At 43.3% G+C, this 16,538-nt stretch overlaps 2 protein-coding genes across 2 annotated transcripts; both read left to right on the top strand.

Moving 5' to 3' along the window:
- The first annotated feature begins 5,507 nt into the window (after nucleotides 1–5,507).
- On the top strand, nucleotides 5,508–13,999 carry ctdnep1a (CTD nuclear envelope phosphatase 1a). Its single transcript, XM_060862511.1, has 8 exons — nucleotides 5,508–6,116; nucleotides 7,605–7,671; nucleotides 7,830–7,948; nucleotides 8,837–8,908; nucleotides 11,531–11,647; nucleotides 11,988–12,099; nucleotides 12,526–12,610; nucleotides 12,709–13,999. Exons 1-8 carry the CDS (start codon nucleotides 6,012–6,014, stop codon nucleotides 12,767–12,769), a joined length of 738 nt encoding a protein of 245 aa, XP_060718494.1. The 5' UTR covers nucleotides 5,508–6,011; the 3' UTR covers nucleotides 12,770–13,999.
- A 251-nt stretch (nucleotides 14,000–14,250) lies between these two features.
- Nucleotides 14,251–16,506, top strand: gabarapa (GABA(A) receptor-associated protein a). Its single transcript, XM_060862512.1, has 4 exons — nucleotides 14,251–14,451; nucleotides 14,915–14,993; nucleotides 15,413–15,531; nucleotides 15,912–16,506. Exons 1-4 carry the CDS (start codon nucleotides 14,362–14,364, stop codon nucleotides 16,005–16,007), a joined length of 384 nt encoding a protein of 127 aa, XP_060718495.1. The 5' UTR covers nucleotides 14,251–14,361; the 3' UTR covers nucleotides 16,008–16,506.
- The last annotated feature ends 32 nt before the right edge of the window (nucleotides 16,507–16,538 follow it).

A 16,538-nucleotide genomic window follows, 5' to 3' on the forward strand; every position in this document is an offset into this window, starting at 1 on the left:
TTGCTCCTAGGAGATATGATGCTTTAAGGAGGAACTCACTCACACACACACACACACACACACACACACCCCTAACCTACTAATGAATCAGCACATGGCAAAGCATTGTCTAAGCATTGCACTCATTCATTAGTAGGTTAGGGGTGTGTGTGTGTGTGTGTGTGTGTGTGTGTGTGTGATTGCAATGCTTAGACAATGCTTTACCATGTGCTGATTTTAGTCTAAAAAAAAAGTCCATGGTGTCTCACAAGATGTTTTAATGTGTGTGTTGATTTGCATCACTATAATAAACGCTGTATGTTTTGTAGTATAATGGAATTTTCAGTACCATTCTTGTGGTTTGAGCTTGTAAACACACACACACACACACACACACACACACACACACACACACACACACACACACACACACACCCCTCTAACTTCCTTAGAACATCAGCATGTGCACTCCTTACATTAGTCGCTCTGGAACATATCATTAACATGAGAATAGCATGAGATGGAGAGAGTGTGTGTGTGTGTGTGTGTGTGTGTAGCTTCCGTTTCCATGCATGACGTCATAGCGGTGTCTCTGTAAACATTTCCGGGTTCATTTACGCGGTCGGCTGTTTTTTCTTTGACATAAATAAACATGAATAATAATAATGAATAAACATGAGCTGTTTGTACAGTATGAACTATAACCAGACTAAAGTCACACACAGTACACACACACAGTACACACACACAGTATACACACACAGTATACACACAGTATACACACACAGTATACACACACAGTACACACACAGTATACACACAGTATACACACACAGTATACACACAGTATACACACACAGTATACACACACAGTACACACACAGTATACACACACAGTACACACACAGTATACACACACAGTATACACACACAGTACACACACACAGTACACACACACAGTATACACACACAGTACACACACAGTACACACACACAGTATACACACACAGTATACACACAGTATACACACACAGTATACACACACAGTATACACACACAGTACACACACAGTATACACACACAGTATACACACACAGTATACACACAGTATACACACACAGTATACACACACAGTACACACAGTATACACACAGTATACACACACAGTATACACACACAGTACACACACAGTATACACACACAGTATACACACAGTATACACACACAGTATACACACACAGTACACACACAGTATACACACACAGTATACACACACAGTACACACACAGTATACACACAGTATACACACAGTATACACACACAGTACACACACACAGTACACACACACAGTACACACACAGTACACACACACAGTATACACACACAGTATATACACACAGTATACACACACAGTATACACACACAGTACACACACACAGTACACACACACAGTACACACACAGTATACACACACAGTACACACACAGTACACACACACAGTATACACACACAGTATACACACACAGTACACACACACACAGTATACACACACAGTATACACACACAGTATACACACACAGTACACACACAGTACACACACACAGTACACACACACAGTATACACACACAGTATACACACACAGTACACACACAGTATACACACACAGTATACACACACAGTACACACACACAGTACACACACACAGTACACACACACAGTATACACACAGTATACACACACAGTATACACACACAGTACACACACAGTATACACACACAGTACACACACACAGTATACACACACAGTATACACACACAGTACACACACACAGTATACACACACAGTATACACACACAGTACACACACAGTACACACACACAGTATACACATACAGTATACACACACAGTATACACACACAGTACACACACAGTATACACACACAGTATACACACACAGTATACACACACAGTATACACACACAGTATACACACACAGTATACACACACAGTATACACACACAGTACACACACAGTACACACACACAGTATACACACACAGTATACACACACAGTACACACACACAGTACACACACAGTATACACACACAGTATACACACACAGTACACACACAGTATACACACACAGTATACACACACAGTACACACACAGTACACACACACAGTATACACACACAGTACACACACAGTATACACACACAGTATACACACACAGTATACACACAGTACACACACAGTATACACACACAGTATACACACACAGTATACACACACAGTATACACACACAGTATACACACACAGTATACACACTGTATACACACACAGTATACACACTGTATACACACACAGTATACACACTGTATACACACACAGTATACACACACAGTATACACACTGTATACACACACTGTATACACACAGTATACACACACAGTATACACACTGTATACACACACTGTATACACACAGTATACACACTGTATACACAGTATACACACTGTATACACACTGTATACACAGTATACACACTGTATACACACTGTATACACACACTGTATACACAGTATACACACTGTATACACACTGTATACACCCACTGTATACACAGTATACACACACTGTATACACAGTATACACACACAGTATACACACAGTATACACACTGTATACACACACTGTATACACAGTATACACACACTGTATACACACTGTATACACACTGTATACACACACTGTATACACACTGTATACACACACTGTATACACAGTATACACACACTGTATACACACTGTATACACACTGTATACACAGTATACACACACTGTATACACACTGTATACACAGTATACACACACAATATACACACACAGTATACACACTGTATACACACTGTATACACAGTATACACACACTGTATACACACTGTATACACAGTATACACACAGTATACACACAGTATACACACACAGTATACACACAGTATACACACACAGTATACACACACAGTATACACACAGTATACACACACAGTATACACACAGTATACACACTGTATACACACACAGTATACACACTGTATACACACTGTATACACACTGTATACACACAGTATACACACACTGTATACACACAGTATACACACACAGTATACACACACTGTATACACATAGTATGCACACAGTATACACACACTGTATACACACAGTATACAGACAGTATACACACTGTATACACACACAGTATACACACAGTATACACACTGTATACACACTGTATACACACTGTATACACACACAGTATACACACACAGTATACACACTGTATACACACACAGTATACACACACAGTATACACACTGTATACACACACAGTATACACACACAGTATACACACTGTATACACACACAGTATACACACACAGTATACACACTGTATACACACAGTATACACACACAGTATACACACTGTATACACACAGTATACACTGTATACACACACTGTATACACACACAGTAACACACTGTATACACACGTAACAAAGTATACCTTAACCAACTTATCATTAAAAAACACGTTTACCACCCGTTACACCATTCTGATACTATAACCAGAATAACCACAAAAAAAAAAAAAAAAAAAAAAAAAAAAAAAAAAAAAAAAAAAAAAAAAAAAAAAAAAAAAAAAAAAAAAAAAAAAAAAAAAAAAAAAAAAAAAAAAAAAAAAAAAAAAAAAAAAAAAACACTGTATACACAGTTACACACATGTATACACCACTGTATACACACTATACACACTGTATACACACAATATAGACACGCTGTATACACACACAATATACACACTGTATTATACACACACAATATACACACACTGTATACACACACAATACACACACCACATTATACACACACAGCTATACACACTCTGTATACACACACACAGTATACCACAGTACTACCCACTGTATACACACAGTATTCACACAGTATACACACAGTATACACACTGTATACACACTGTATACACACACAGTATACACACTGTATACACACACAGTATACACACACAATATACACACTGTATACACACACTGTATACACACAGTATTCACACAGTATACACACAGTATACACACTGTATACACACACAGTATACACACACAGTATACACACTGTATACACACACAGTATACACACTGTATACACACACAGTATACACACTGTATACACACACTGTATACACACAGTATTCACACAGTATTCACACAGTATACACACAGTATACACACTGTATACACACTGTATACACACTGTATACACACACAGTATACACACTGTATACACACACAGTATACACACTGTATACACACACAGTATACACACACAATATACACACTGTATACACACACTGTATACACACAGTATTCACACAGTATACACACAGTATACACACTGTATACACACACAGTATACACACACAGTATACACACTGTATACACACACAGTATACACACTGTATACACACACAGTATACACACACAGTATACACACTGTATACACACACAGTATACACACACAGTATACACACTGTATACACACACAGTATACACACACAGTATACACACACAGTATACACACTGTATACACACACTGTATACACACACAGTATACACACTGTATACACACTGTACATAATGTATGTGACCATCTGAACCTAAACCTGAGCATCATGTCAAAGGAAACACGTGTTACTTCTACTGTGTCTCTGTTATCACCATGTCTGATACAGGTGGACTGGAACTGTCCAGGAACTGAACCCTGACTGAACACCACTACTGAACACAACCCGAGCCCTGAATCACCACCACTACTGAACACCAACTGAACCCTGACTCAACACAAACTGAACCCTGACTCAACATGAACTGAACCCTGACTCAACACCACTACTGAGCCCTGACTCAACACCAACTGAACCCTGACTCAACACCACTACTGAGCCCTGACTCAACACAAACTGAACCCTGACTCAACACGAACTGAACCCTGACTCAACACCACTACTGAGCCCTGACTCAACACAAACTGAACCCTGACTCAACACGAACTGAACCCTGACTCAACACCACTACTGAGCCCTGACTCAACACAAACTGAACCCTGACTCAACACGAACTGAACCCTGACTCAACACCACTACTGAACACCAACTGAACCCTGCACCTCCTCACTAACATCAGTCTGGTCTCACAAATGAACACTAACCCCACAGACACAACCCAACATCTAAAGATTAGATTCTCATTATAACAGCAAATAGAATCGAGCTGCAGTGAGACGTTCAGCCTGCACCTGTGACTATAATGGTGTAAATAATACATATAGTGTCATATATAGGTCTCGATGTTCTACTACAATTGTAATGTACACATGCAAAGCCTTTAAAAACAACGATAAAGGACCATCGTTTTGTAGATAGAACACGTGCGTCTGCTCTCTCGACTCGACCTCCCAGGAAGTGACGTAGGCGGAGCAGTAATGGCGGCTCACAGTTCGCTCCTGGATGTTTGTGTCAGTAGCGCTTACTGACGCGGTGTCTCCGGACTCTCCATCTGCGCTTTTATCTACACGCTTTGGAATGAAGGCCAATCTTTTTGTACCAGTTATTTTATCAATTATTGGAGTTTTTATTCGCTTCCACGGGCGAATTGTCCAAGGGCTTGCTAGCTTAGCTTAGCTTTGCTAGGTGGCAAATAGAAAACAAATTAGCCTAGCATGCTAAGCTAACAGAGTGGAGGCAGGTTTCCTCAGTTTGCCCTGTGAGCTTGTTGGCCAGCAGCTGTAGGAGTGTGTGTGCATAGTGCAGTGGGACACAAACACACACCGGTGGTGTTAGGACTGGACTTTAACGCGCTCCTTTTGGGAGCTGATCGTTCTGAAGCAGTCGCTGTGGCAGCGGGAGAGCGGCTAACAGACCAGGGGCAGAGCTAGCGGTGAGGTGTTTGGTCCAGCATGCTGAAGACGAGACAGTGTTTACTCGGACTCCGAACTTTCCTCGGAGTGGCGTCCAGGATCTGGGGCTTCATCCTGTATATCCTCAGGAAACACCTTCGCACGGTAACAATCTCACTATACTGAGTGTTAGTGTGTTAGTGAGTGTTAGTGTGTTAGTGAGTGTTAGTGTGTTAGTGAGTGTTAGTGTGTTAGTGAGTGTTAGTGTGTTAGTGAGTGTTAGTGTGTTAGTGAGTGTTAGTGTGTTAGTGAGTGTTAGTGTGTTAGTGAGTGTTAGTGTGTTAGTGTGTTAGTGAGTGTTAGAGTGTTAGTGAGTGTTAGTGAGTGTTAGTGAGTGTTAGTGAGTGTTAGTGAGTGTTAGAGTGTTAGTGAGTGTTAGAGTGTTAGTGAGTGTTAGAGTGTTAGTGAGTGTTAGAGTGTTAGTGAGTGTTAGAGTGTTAGTGAGTGTTAGAGTGTTAGTGAGTGTTAGTGAGTGTTAGTGAGTGTTAGTGAGTGTTAGAGTGTTAGAGTGTTAGTGAGTGTTAGTGAGTGTTAGTGAGTGTTAGTGAGTGTTAGAGTGTTAGTGAGTGTTAGAGTGTTAGAGTGTTAGAGTGTTAGTGAGTGTTAGTGAGTGTTAGTGAGTGTTAGTGAGTGTTGGTGAGTGTTACTGAGTGTTACTGTTTCTTTACTAATACTTATTATGCCTTGTGATGTTATATACTCAGGACACATGTTCAGTCAGTACATCACTATATTTACTGTTAGATACTCAGGACACACTTCTGCATCATGTTTTTGTGCTCAGCACGTTCAGTACCATCACATGCTTGTTTTAATACTTTTACACTCATATATTCAGGAATCTTCCAGATGCTGAGGAGCACCATACAATATTCACTGTGCTCACTATTTCTGTTGTTTACTATGATTACTTTACTCACTGTAATAAACTCTACATTGTCAGCATTCCTACAGATGAACACTCAAGCACTTCACCGCTCAGTCTCAGTGTACCAAATACTCAAAATACCAAATACTATTATTATTGGTAGTAGTATTTACACCATGATATCCCATGATATAAAAGGAGTTTAGACGAATCACATGTCTGCGGTTTGACCAATTCAAGTAGTTTTAAGCAAGTTGCCCAACATATTTAGGCCACAACAAAATGAAACAATCTCACAAAACTCAGCACAATCCTAAAGGAGTGTGTTAAAGAAGCCATATGTTATTGTAAGAAGATCAATCTCACATGATGTTCTCAGACAGCTGGAGTGAATTGGATATAAATAGTGCCTTAGTGTTTCCTGTCCTTTCTCCTTCAGACCCTCCTGAACAGCGTGTCTGTCTGTCTGTCTGTCTGTCTGTCTGTCTGTCTGTCTGTGTATATGCATGTCTGTGTTTTTGTCTGTGTCCCTTTTCAGACAATAAGACACACTCACACTGACACCACCCTCATTTACTGCTTCATGCTAAATTCTAGGCCGTACGATTCCATTACCTGTTTGCTTGTTACATAATCAATAAATATCATATAGTTACATTTATTTATTTATTTATTTTTAAAATCTGTGTAATAATGTCTCTTCTCCTACCCCCCCCCTTCCCCAGATAATTCAGTACCAGACAGTGCGCTATGACACACTTCCTCTCTCTCCTGCATCCAGAAACAGACTCCGTGAGTTTCTCATTCACTCTGTCTTACACTTTCTGTATCTCAGTGTTCTGCTTAGTTTTGATTGGTCTGTGTGTGTGTCTGTGTGTGTGTCTGTGTGTGTGTGTGTGTGTGTGTGTCTGTGTGTGTGTCTGTGTGTGTGTCTGTGTGTGTGTTTATAGATGCAGTGAAGAGGAAGATCTTGGTTCTAGATCTGGATGAGACTTTGATTCACTCTCACCATGACGGGGTGCTGAGACCTACAGTCCGACCCGGAACGCCACCAGACTTCATCCTCAAGGTACACACACACTCTCACACACACTCACTCACACACACACTCACACATTCACACACTCACTCACACTCTCACACACACTCACACATTCACACACACTCGCACACACTCGCACACACTCACACTCACTCACACACATTCGCGCACACACACACACACACACACACACACAGAGTAATCACACAAGCCCAATTACACTTTATTTGTTTTGCAATTTTAACAATGGACACTGTCTCAAAGCAGCTTTACAGAAATATAGAAATTCAGAATAAAAATTTGAAGGTTGAAAATCTGAATTTATGTTTTTCCCAAATGAGCAAGCCTGAGGTGGCAAGGAAACACTCCCTAAAGTGATATGAGGAACAAAACTTGAGGGGAACCTGTTTGAGAGAATATTAGGTCCTGTTTACACGTGTGATTAACGTGTCCTGAGTGATGGGATGGTAAGAGCTCAGGGATGAGTACAGATGTGTCTCGAAGATGATCAATGAAACCACATGAGGAGGTGATCGGGGATGGATGCGGCCACATCACAGCTGTAGTGTCAACACGACTGCATCATAGACAGCAACAACGGAGCGACTAATCGACTGCATCGTCGTCCTCACTGAAAAAGCGTACTCACTGTGACACTGCGTGGAAAGGGAGATGAACATGTTAATCAGTGTGTACCTACATGAGATGGATGGGGGGACGTTACTGTCTGAAAATCAACAGAGCAGAAAATTGACATCAGAAATGTGTGAGCCTTTCTCCATCAGAAACCTCAAGTGTTCTCTGGAGACGTGTCCATACACCAGGTGTGAACAGATATACGTGACACTGGACTGGATGTGATTTAACTTTTTTCTCTATTCTCGTGTGTGTGTGTGTGTGTGTGTGTGTGTGTAGGTGGTCATAGATAAACACCCGGTGAGGTTTTTTGTGCATAAAAGGCCACATGTCGACTTTTTCTTAGAAGTGGTGAGTAAAAAATGTACATAATAAATTATTGGCAGAATTAAATACTCTCTCTCTCTTTCTCTCATTCTCTTTCTGAGGTATTGATACACTGATGGACAGACAGACAGATCTATCAAGTTCTGACAGACTGTTTTAAGAGAAGGCCTTTGAGCAGCTATAGAGTGTGTGTGTGAGTGCGTGTCTGTCTGTGCGTGAGGGTGTTGTGTGTGTGTGTGTATGAGTGCGAGGGAGTGAGTGAGTGAGTGCGAGGGAGTGAGTGAGTGCGAGGGAGTGAGTGAGTGAGTGCGAGGGAGTGAGTGAGTGAGTGCGAGGGAGTGAGTGAGTGAGTGCGAGGGAGTGAGTGAGTGAGTGCGAGGGAGTGAGTGAGTGAGTGCGAGGGAGTGAGTGAGTGAGTGCGAGGGAGTGAGTGAGTGAGTGCGAGGGAGTGAGTGAGTGAGTGCGAGGGAGTGAGTGAGTGAGTGCGAGGGAGTGAGTGAGTGAGTGCGAGGGAGTGAGTGCGAGGGAGTGAGTGCGAGGGAGTGAGTGCGAGGGAGTGAGTGCGAGGGAGTGAGTGCGAGGGAGTGAGTGCGAGGGAGGGAGTGAGTGCGAGGGAGGGAGTGAGTGCGAGGGAGGGAGTGAGTGCGAGGGAGTGAGTGAGTGCGAGGGAGTGAGTGAGTGCGAGGGAGTGAGTGAGTGCGAGGGAGTGAGTGAGTGCGAGGGAGTGAGTGAGTGCGAGGGAGTGAGTGCGAGGGAGTGAGTGCGAGGGAGTGAGTGCGAGGGAGTGAGTGCGAGGGAGTGAGTGCGAGGGAGTGAGTGCGAGGGAGGGAGTGAGTGCGAGGGAGGGAGTGAGTGCGAGGGAGTGAGTGAGTGCGAGGGAGTGAGTGAGTGCGAGGGAGTGAGTGAGTGCGAGGGAGTGAGTGAGTGCGAGGGAGTGAGTGAGTGCGAGGGAGTGAGTGAGTGCGAGGGAGTGAGTGAGTGCGAGGGAGTGAGTGAGTGCGAGGGAGTGAGTGAGTGCGAGGGAGTGAGTGAGTGCGAGGGAGTGAGTGCGAGGGAGTGAGTGCGAGGGAGTGAGTGCGAGGGAGTGAGTGCGAGGGAGTGAGTGGAGTGCGAGGGAGTGAGTGCGAGGGAGTGAGTGCGAGGGAGTGAGTGCGAGGGAGTGAGTGCGAGGGAGTGAGTGCGAGGGAGTGAGTGCGAGGGAGTGAGTGCGAGGGAGTGAGTGCGAGGGAGTGAGTGCGAGGGAGTGAGTGCGAGGGAGTGAGTGCGAGGGAGTGAGTGCGAGGGAGTGAGTGCGAGGGAGTGAGTGCGAGGGAGTGAGTGCGAGGGAGTGAGTGCGAGGGAGTGAGTGCGAGGGAGTGAGTGCGAGGGAGTGAGTGCGAGGGAGTGAGTGCGAGGGAGTGAGTGCGAGGGAGTGAGTGCGAGGGAGTGAGTGCGAGGGAGTGAGTGCGAGGGAGTGAGTGCGAGGGAGTGAGTGAGTGAGTGCGAGGGAGTGAGTGCGAGGGAGTGAGTGCGAGGGAGTGAGTGCGAGGGAGTGAGTGCGAGGGAGTGAGTGCGAGGGAGTGAGTGCGAGGGAGTGAGTGCGAGGGAGTGAGTGAGTGAGTGCGAGGGAGTGAGTGAGTGAGTGCGAGGGAGTGAGTGCGAGGGAGTGAGTGCGAGGGAGTGAGTGCGAGGGAGTGAGTGCGAGGGAGTGAGTGCGAGGGAGTGAGTGCGAGGGAGTGAGTGAGTGCGAGGGAGTGAGTGAGTGCGAGGGAGTGAGTGAGTGCGAGGGAGTGAGTGAGTGCGAGGGAGTGAGTGAGTGCGAGGGAGTGAGTGAGTGAGTGCGAGGGAGTGAGTGAGTGAGTGCGAGTGAGTGAGTGCGAGTGAGTGAGTGCGAGTGAGTGAGTGCGAGTGAGTGAGTGCGAGTGAGTGAGTGCGAGTGAGTGCGAGTGAGTGAGTGAGTGCGAGTGAGTGAGTGCGAGTGAGTGAGTGCGAGTGAGTGAGTGCGAGTGAGTGAGTGCGAGTGAGTGAGTGCGAGTGAGTGAGTGCGAGTGAGTGAGTGCGAGTGAGTGAGTGCGAGTGAGTGAGTGCGAGTGAGTGAGTGAGTGCGAGTGAGTGAGTGAGTGCGAGTGAGTGAGTGAGTGCGAGTGAGTGAGTGCGAGTGAGTGAGTGCGAGTGAGTGAGTGCGAGTGAGTGAGTGCGAGTGAGTGAGTGCGAGTGAGTGAGTGCGAGTGAGTGAGTGCGAGTGAGTGAGTGCGAGTGAGTGAGTGCGAGTGAGTGAGTGCGAGTGAGTGAGTGCGAGTGAGTGAGTGAGTGCGAGTGAGTGAGTGAGTGCGAGTGAGTGAGTGAGTGCGAGTGAGTGAGTGAGTGAGTGAGTGCGAGTGAGTGAGTGAGTGCGAGTGAGTGAGTGAGTGAGTGAGTGAGTGAGTGAGTGAGTGAGTGCGAGCGAGCGAATGCGAGCGAGGTGAACTGTTATAAGGAGACTGTCAAGGTAGATGTATAACAATCACCTGCTCTCATTAACTCACTGTCACGTCTCACTGCTTATTAAGGCTAATTGTGTGCGTGTTAAGATGTTAATTTTTATGGTGTAGGGGTGACACAGGACTGTGTCAACCTGCTGTGATAACACACACTTTATTTCCTGTGTGTGTGTGTGCCTGCGCACAGGTGAGTCAGTGGTACGAGTTGGTGGTGTTCACAGCCAGTATGGAGATTTATGGCTCTGCTGTAGCAGACAAACTCGACAACAACAGAGGAATCCTCAAGCGCAGATATTACAGACAGGTACACACACACACACACACACACACACACACACACACTGTACTGAGCTTTACTGATTACTCATACGTGTGTATAATATTTTCAGATCATAATGGTTTACTGTGACAGTGAGATTAGCAGCTTATAAGGTGATAAGTCCTGACTTCAGATTTCTGACATTATTAGCAGATAAATAATACAAACATTAATGCTCATGCCAGCAGCTAGTAACCAGCTTCAGACATTATCCCCCAGTGTAGTGACATGTAAAATATACAAGGCAGTGTGTGAGTAAAACTTTTATAAGACTATTTCAGTGATGACTTAATGAGTACGTGTTAATGAGTGTGTGTCTCTACAGCACTGTACGCTGGATTTGGGCAGTTACATCAAGGATCTATCAGTAGTGCACAATGACCTGTCCAGTATAGTGATCCTGGATAACTCACCTGGAGCATATCGCAGCCATCCAGGTACACACACACACACACACACACACTATACTGCATAATTATACTAAAGAATATAAACATTTAACCCTTTCAGTATGTTGTCTGTCTTTCTGTCTGTCTCTCTTTTTCTTTTTAAGGTACAAATTACGCTTTATTTTCAGTCATAAATAAAATGAATACTAAACATGAACAAACTAATTGAACTAACAGACGTCTTACAAAAAGATATGCAGTATTAATTTATTTAAATTACATAACTATATAAAATTTATAGTATTAAGATTAGATTAGAGGTGATTAGTGAAGATGATCATATGCTCACTGTCCTTCTGAAACAAAGCTCAGTTTATACATCAAAGCTCAGAGATGAGAAGTTTGGGATTGTGTGTGTGTGTGTGTGTGTGTGTGTGTGTGTGTGTGTGTGTGCTTTCTTCTCTTTTTTTTAAGATAATGCAATACCTATAAAGTCGTGGTTTAGTGACCCAAGTGACACGGCCCTGCTGAACCTGCTGCCAATGCTGGACGCTCTGAGGTACTGTATCTCCACATACGTCACTCTTTAACTGTGTAAATCCTCGCAGTCACTAATGCAGTTGTTGATTAGAGAAATGTGTGTTTGTGTACGTGTAGGTTTACCTCTGATGTACGCTCAGTTCTCAGCCGTAATCTTCACCAGCATCGTCTCTGGTGATGTTTTCAACTCCTCTGTTAAACTCTCCACTGCTGGAAGCGTCTGTCTTTCTGTCAGGTGACTTGTGATGTCATTGAACTCCAACAACTGGACTGAAGGGGGAGAGAGAAAGAGGGAAAGAGAGAGAGAAAAGAGAAAGACACAGACACTGAACTGGAGCAGAGAGACAGGTGTCACACTCTCCTCTCATTGACTTTGTCCTGTTTGGATCTTGCCTTACAGCCGAACGGGCCTGTGACAGATGGAGGGATTTTTACACTCCTCCTTTATTTCCTAACATTGTTCTCTAAAGAGATTGAAATTTCTGGATAAAATAGGGCATCCGATATATTTCTAAAACTTTTCCCTCCTGTTCTTTTATTTCTGTCTTTTTTACTTTCTTTGTCTCTCATAAAGCACTTATTCATCTTTTCTCATTTATGCTCTCACTCTCTCTCGCCCTCTCTCTCTCTCTCACTTGCTCCCTCACTCTCTTGCCCTCTTTTTCTTTTATTTATTTAAAGTCTTCAGTGCATGACAGAGCAGTGAACCCTCTCTACTCAGTGTGCACTCTGTAGTGAGCAGGGTTAGGATTATAGGAGTTTAGTTCTGTAGCTGGAGGTGGAGAGACACGCAGCAGCTCAGAACTCAGTATTCAGGAAACTGGTCACATCTTGAACAGAAGACCAATCTCACACTTCTTTCTGTTTTTCTCTCCTTCCTTGTTTGCCCTCCTGTCAGTGTCGGTATGAGAGTGATGAGCTGAGCTGAGACTCAGAGACACTCACAGCAGCAGCAGCGTATTCATTTCACCTGCACAACGTCTGCTGACCTGTTTGTGGGAATAGAACCAGTCCATGACAATACACTGTTTAATTCTTATTTAATTTTTATTTTATCCTGAAACATGACTGTGCATCACGGTGATGGAGCTGCATGGATTCTGGACACCTTCATAACTGGAAGTATTCTGATTGTGTGTGGAGTCTAAACCTGGACGTACTTTTTGTCTCCTGTTCATATTTTTATACCATGAACTGATTTGATTGACTTGATAAGGAAAGGAAACTCTCTCTCATCCTCCTTGTTTTCTTTCTTCATGAATTCTGTCTCATATTCATGTATACCATACAGGACCTGCTCTCTGCCCATGTGAACAATAGAACAGTGTAAGGTGTGTGTGTGTGTGTGTGTGTGTGTGTGTGCACACATCCTCAGGTCTGTGTGTTTCCAATAAAACTCTTGTCAGCATGCGTTATTGTGATGATGGAGAGATAAATAATGTGCTTTATGTGAACACAACAATCACATCATTCATGTTTGATTTCATTTTGGTGGTTTGGTTTTGGTTTTCTTTTTTTAATGGGTTGGGTCCAAGATGGATAAAGCGTCATCACTCAGACCAGAAAGATCGAGGATGCTACGTCTTTGCGTCAACATGACGTGCTGACCCACGCACGCAGCCACGCCCCCTGACCCCGTGTTATTCGATATCTTTCCGCTTTCGCTGCAGTCAGTTTGTAAACATCGGGCCTTCAGGCAGCAGAAGAGGCACCGAACACCGAGCACCGAACACCGAGACGGAGACTCAAATCTCCCAGAAGGTTTTCAACATGAAGTTCATGTACAAAGAAGAACATCCGTTTGAGAAAAGACGGTGTGAGGGAGAGAAGATCCGAAAGAAATATCCTGACCGAGTGCCTGTGAGTAGAAGAGTAATGTGTCTGTCTGTCTGTCTGTCTGTCTGAGCCGTGTGTGGGTCTGTGTCTGTCTGAGCCGTGTGTGGGTCTGTGTCTGTCTGAGCCGTGTGTGGGTCTGTGTCTGTCTGAGCCGTGTGTGGGTCTGTGTCTGTCTGAGCCGTGTGTGGGTCTGTGTCTGTCTGAGCCGTGTGTGTGTCTGTGTCTGTCTGAGCCGTGTGTGGGTCTGTGTCTGTCTGAGCCGTGTGTGGGTCTGTGTCTGTCTGAGCCGTGTGTGGGTCTGTGTCTGTCTGAGCCGTGTGTGGGTCTGTGTCTGTCTGAGCCGTGTGTGGGTCTGTGTCTGTCTGAGCCGTGTGTGGGTCTGTGTCTGAGCCGTGTGTCTCTCTATGAGTCTATTGTTTTGTTTCCCCTTGTGTGTATGAGTAAGAAGTTTTTCTCTGCACCACTCACACGTCCCCTTTTCTCTTAGGTGATTGTTGAGAAAGCTCCTAAAGCCCGGATAGGAGACCTGGACAAGAAAAAGTACCTGGTGCCCTCGGACCTGACAGGTGAGGAGAAAACTGAAGAAATCTTCAGTCTGGCTTATTTTCGGTAAACTCCACACTAAATAAGTGTGATGCACCATCACGTGTTGGCGTTGCCATAAAAACAAACATTGCACCATTAGTAATTGTACAGACTCCTCCAATCACAAATTTTATACTTTATTTTGTTCTGGTGTAATTAAAGAGATGAGACACCCTCAGTGATCTGTTTGCTGTCTCACTGTAATGTACATTTCTAAAACGTCAGGATGTTGTAGGGACATGGAGATAGAGATGAACCTCTGTTTCATGATGTTTGGAGATCAGACTGGTGACTAGAGCAGTAGGATAATCAGATTAACGAGCATGACATTAACAGCTAACACACCTTTTTAAATATTGTTTCATTTTTTTTTATTATTTATTTATTTATTTATTTACAGTGGGTCAGTTTTACTTCCTGATCAGGAAAAGGATTCACCTGAGAGCTGAGGATGCATTATTCTTCTTCGTCAACAACGTCATTCCTCCCACATCAGCTACCATGGGCCTGCTCTATCAGGTACACACACATTAGTGTTAAAATATGAAAGCTGAATAATATTAATTTGTAATAATTCTGAATAATTAACGTATAAATAATGTATAAGCACTTTTCAGACGTTTGCTCTGTGCCAAACAATTCTGTTGTTAAAAAAAGATGAAAATGAATGCAAAAGGATAAGATTATACAAATGTACAAAAATAAACATAAGTAAACAAATATAGAATAAAAGAAATGTAAATTACTTCATGAAATGTGATTTAGATTAACGCCCAGCTAAACTTTGTAACCGTTAAACTCTTTCACATCCTCTGGAGACTGAGGTGTGTGTGTGTGTGTGTGTGTGTGTGTGTGTCATCTATGTGTATTTCATACAGATGTGTGTTTGTGTGTTACAGGAGCATCATGAAGAAGACTTCTTCCTGTACATTGCCTACAGTGATGAGAGTGTGTATGGAGAAGACGTTCAGATCAATCCCAATTCTCACTGTTAAACTGGATGATAAAAATTCAGTAGTCTATCTGAATCTGTCACACACATTTCACTTCTGCAGTGTTTGTACATGATACTGTTCGGACCTTCTTTTTTTTTTTAACCATTGCTGATACTGATTTGATTATTTTTATTTAAGGCTTGAATATTTTCTGCTTTGTGTTTTTTGCAGTACATTGCTTTAACATTTGTGTAGCTGTTATTGTGGTTAATATAGAGCTTGATATAGACCAGGTCATTAAATTTGCTTTTGATTTTGTGAAAAAGAATATTTATTTTTTCTCTTTCTGAATGCTTTCACTATAAACACAGTGGGGGAGAAAGTCAGATTATGATTTAGTATTTTGTTTAAACTCTCAGTTAAATGATGCTGTTGAGCATGTGGACACACTGCAGTGTTGAAGTACATTCACGTGTTAAACACCACTTCACTTGTGTTGCCAGATTGGTTGTGATCGAGTGATGCACTTTATTAATTTGATTAAACTTCAGAGAATCTGCTCCTGTATATTCTTCTTACTTTAACACCTTC

Source organism: Tachysurus vachellii, chromosome 26, assembly GCF_030014155.1.
Source record: "Tachysurus vachellii isolate PV-2020 chromosome 26, HZAU_Pvac_v1, whole genome shotgun sequence".
Classification (NCBI taxonomy): Eukaryota; Metazoa; Chordata; class Actinopteri; order Siluriformes; family Bagridae; genus Tachysurus; species Tachysurus vachellii.

What these genes read in the sequence shown, in the direction of transcription:
- ctdnep1a (XM_060862511.1), top strand. Translation starts at nt 6,012, where the DNA reads ATGCTGAAGACGAGACAGTGTTTACTCGGACTCCGAACTTTCCTCGGA. An exon ending in TGCATCCAGAAACAGACTCC is followed by an intron (nt 7,672 to 7,829) that starts GTGAGTTTCTCA and finishes GTGTGTTTATAG; the next exon opens with ATGCAGTGAAGAGGAAGATC. An exon ending in AGCATATCGCAGCCATCCAG is followed by an intron (nt 12,100 to 12,525) that starts GTACACACACAC and finishes CTTTTTTTTAAG; the next exon opens with ATAATGCAATACCTATAAAG.
- gabarapa (XM_060862512.1), top strand. Translation starts at nt 14,362, where the DNA reads ATGAAGTTCATGTACAAAGAAGAACATCCGTTTGAGAAAAGACGGTGT. An exon ending in AATATCCTGACCGAGTGCCT is followed by an intron (nt 14,452 to 14,914) that starts GTGAGTAGAAGA and finishes CTTTTCTCTTAG; the next exon opens with GTGATTGTTGAGAAAGCTCC. An exon ending in GGTGCCCTCGGACCTGACAG is followed by an intron (nt 14,994 to 15,412) that starts GTGAGGAGAAAA and finishes ATTTATTTACAG; the next exon opens with TGGGTCAGTTTTACTTCCTG.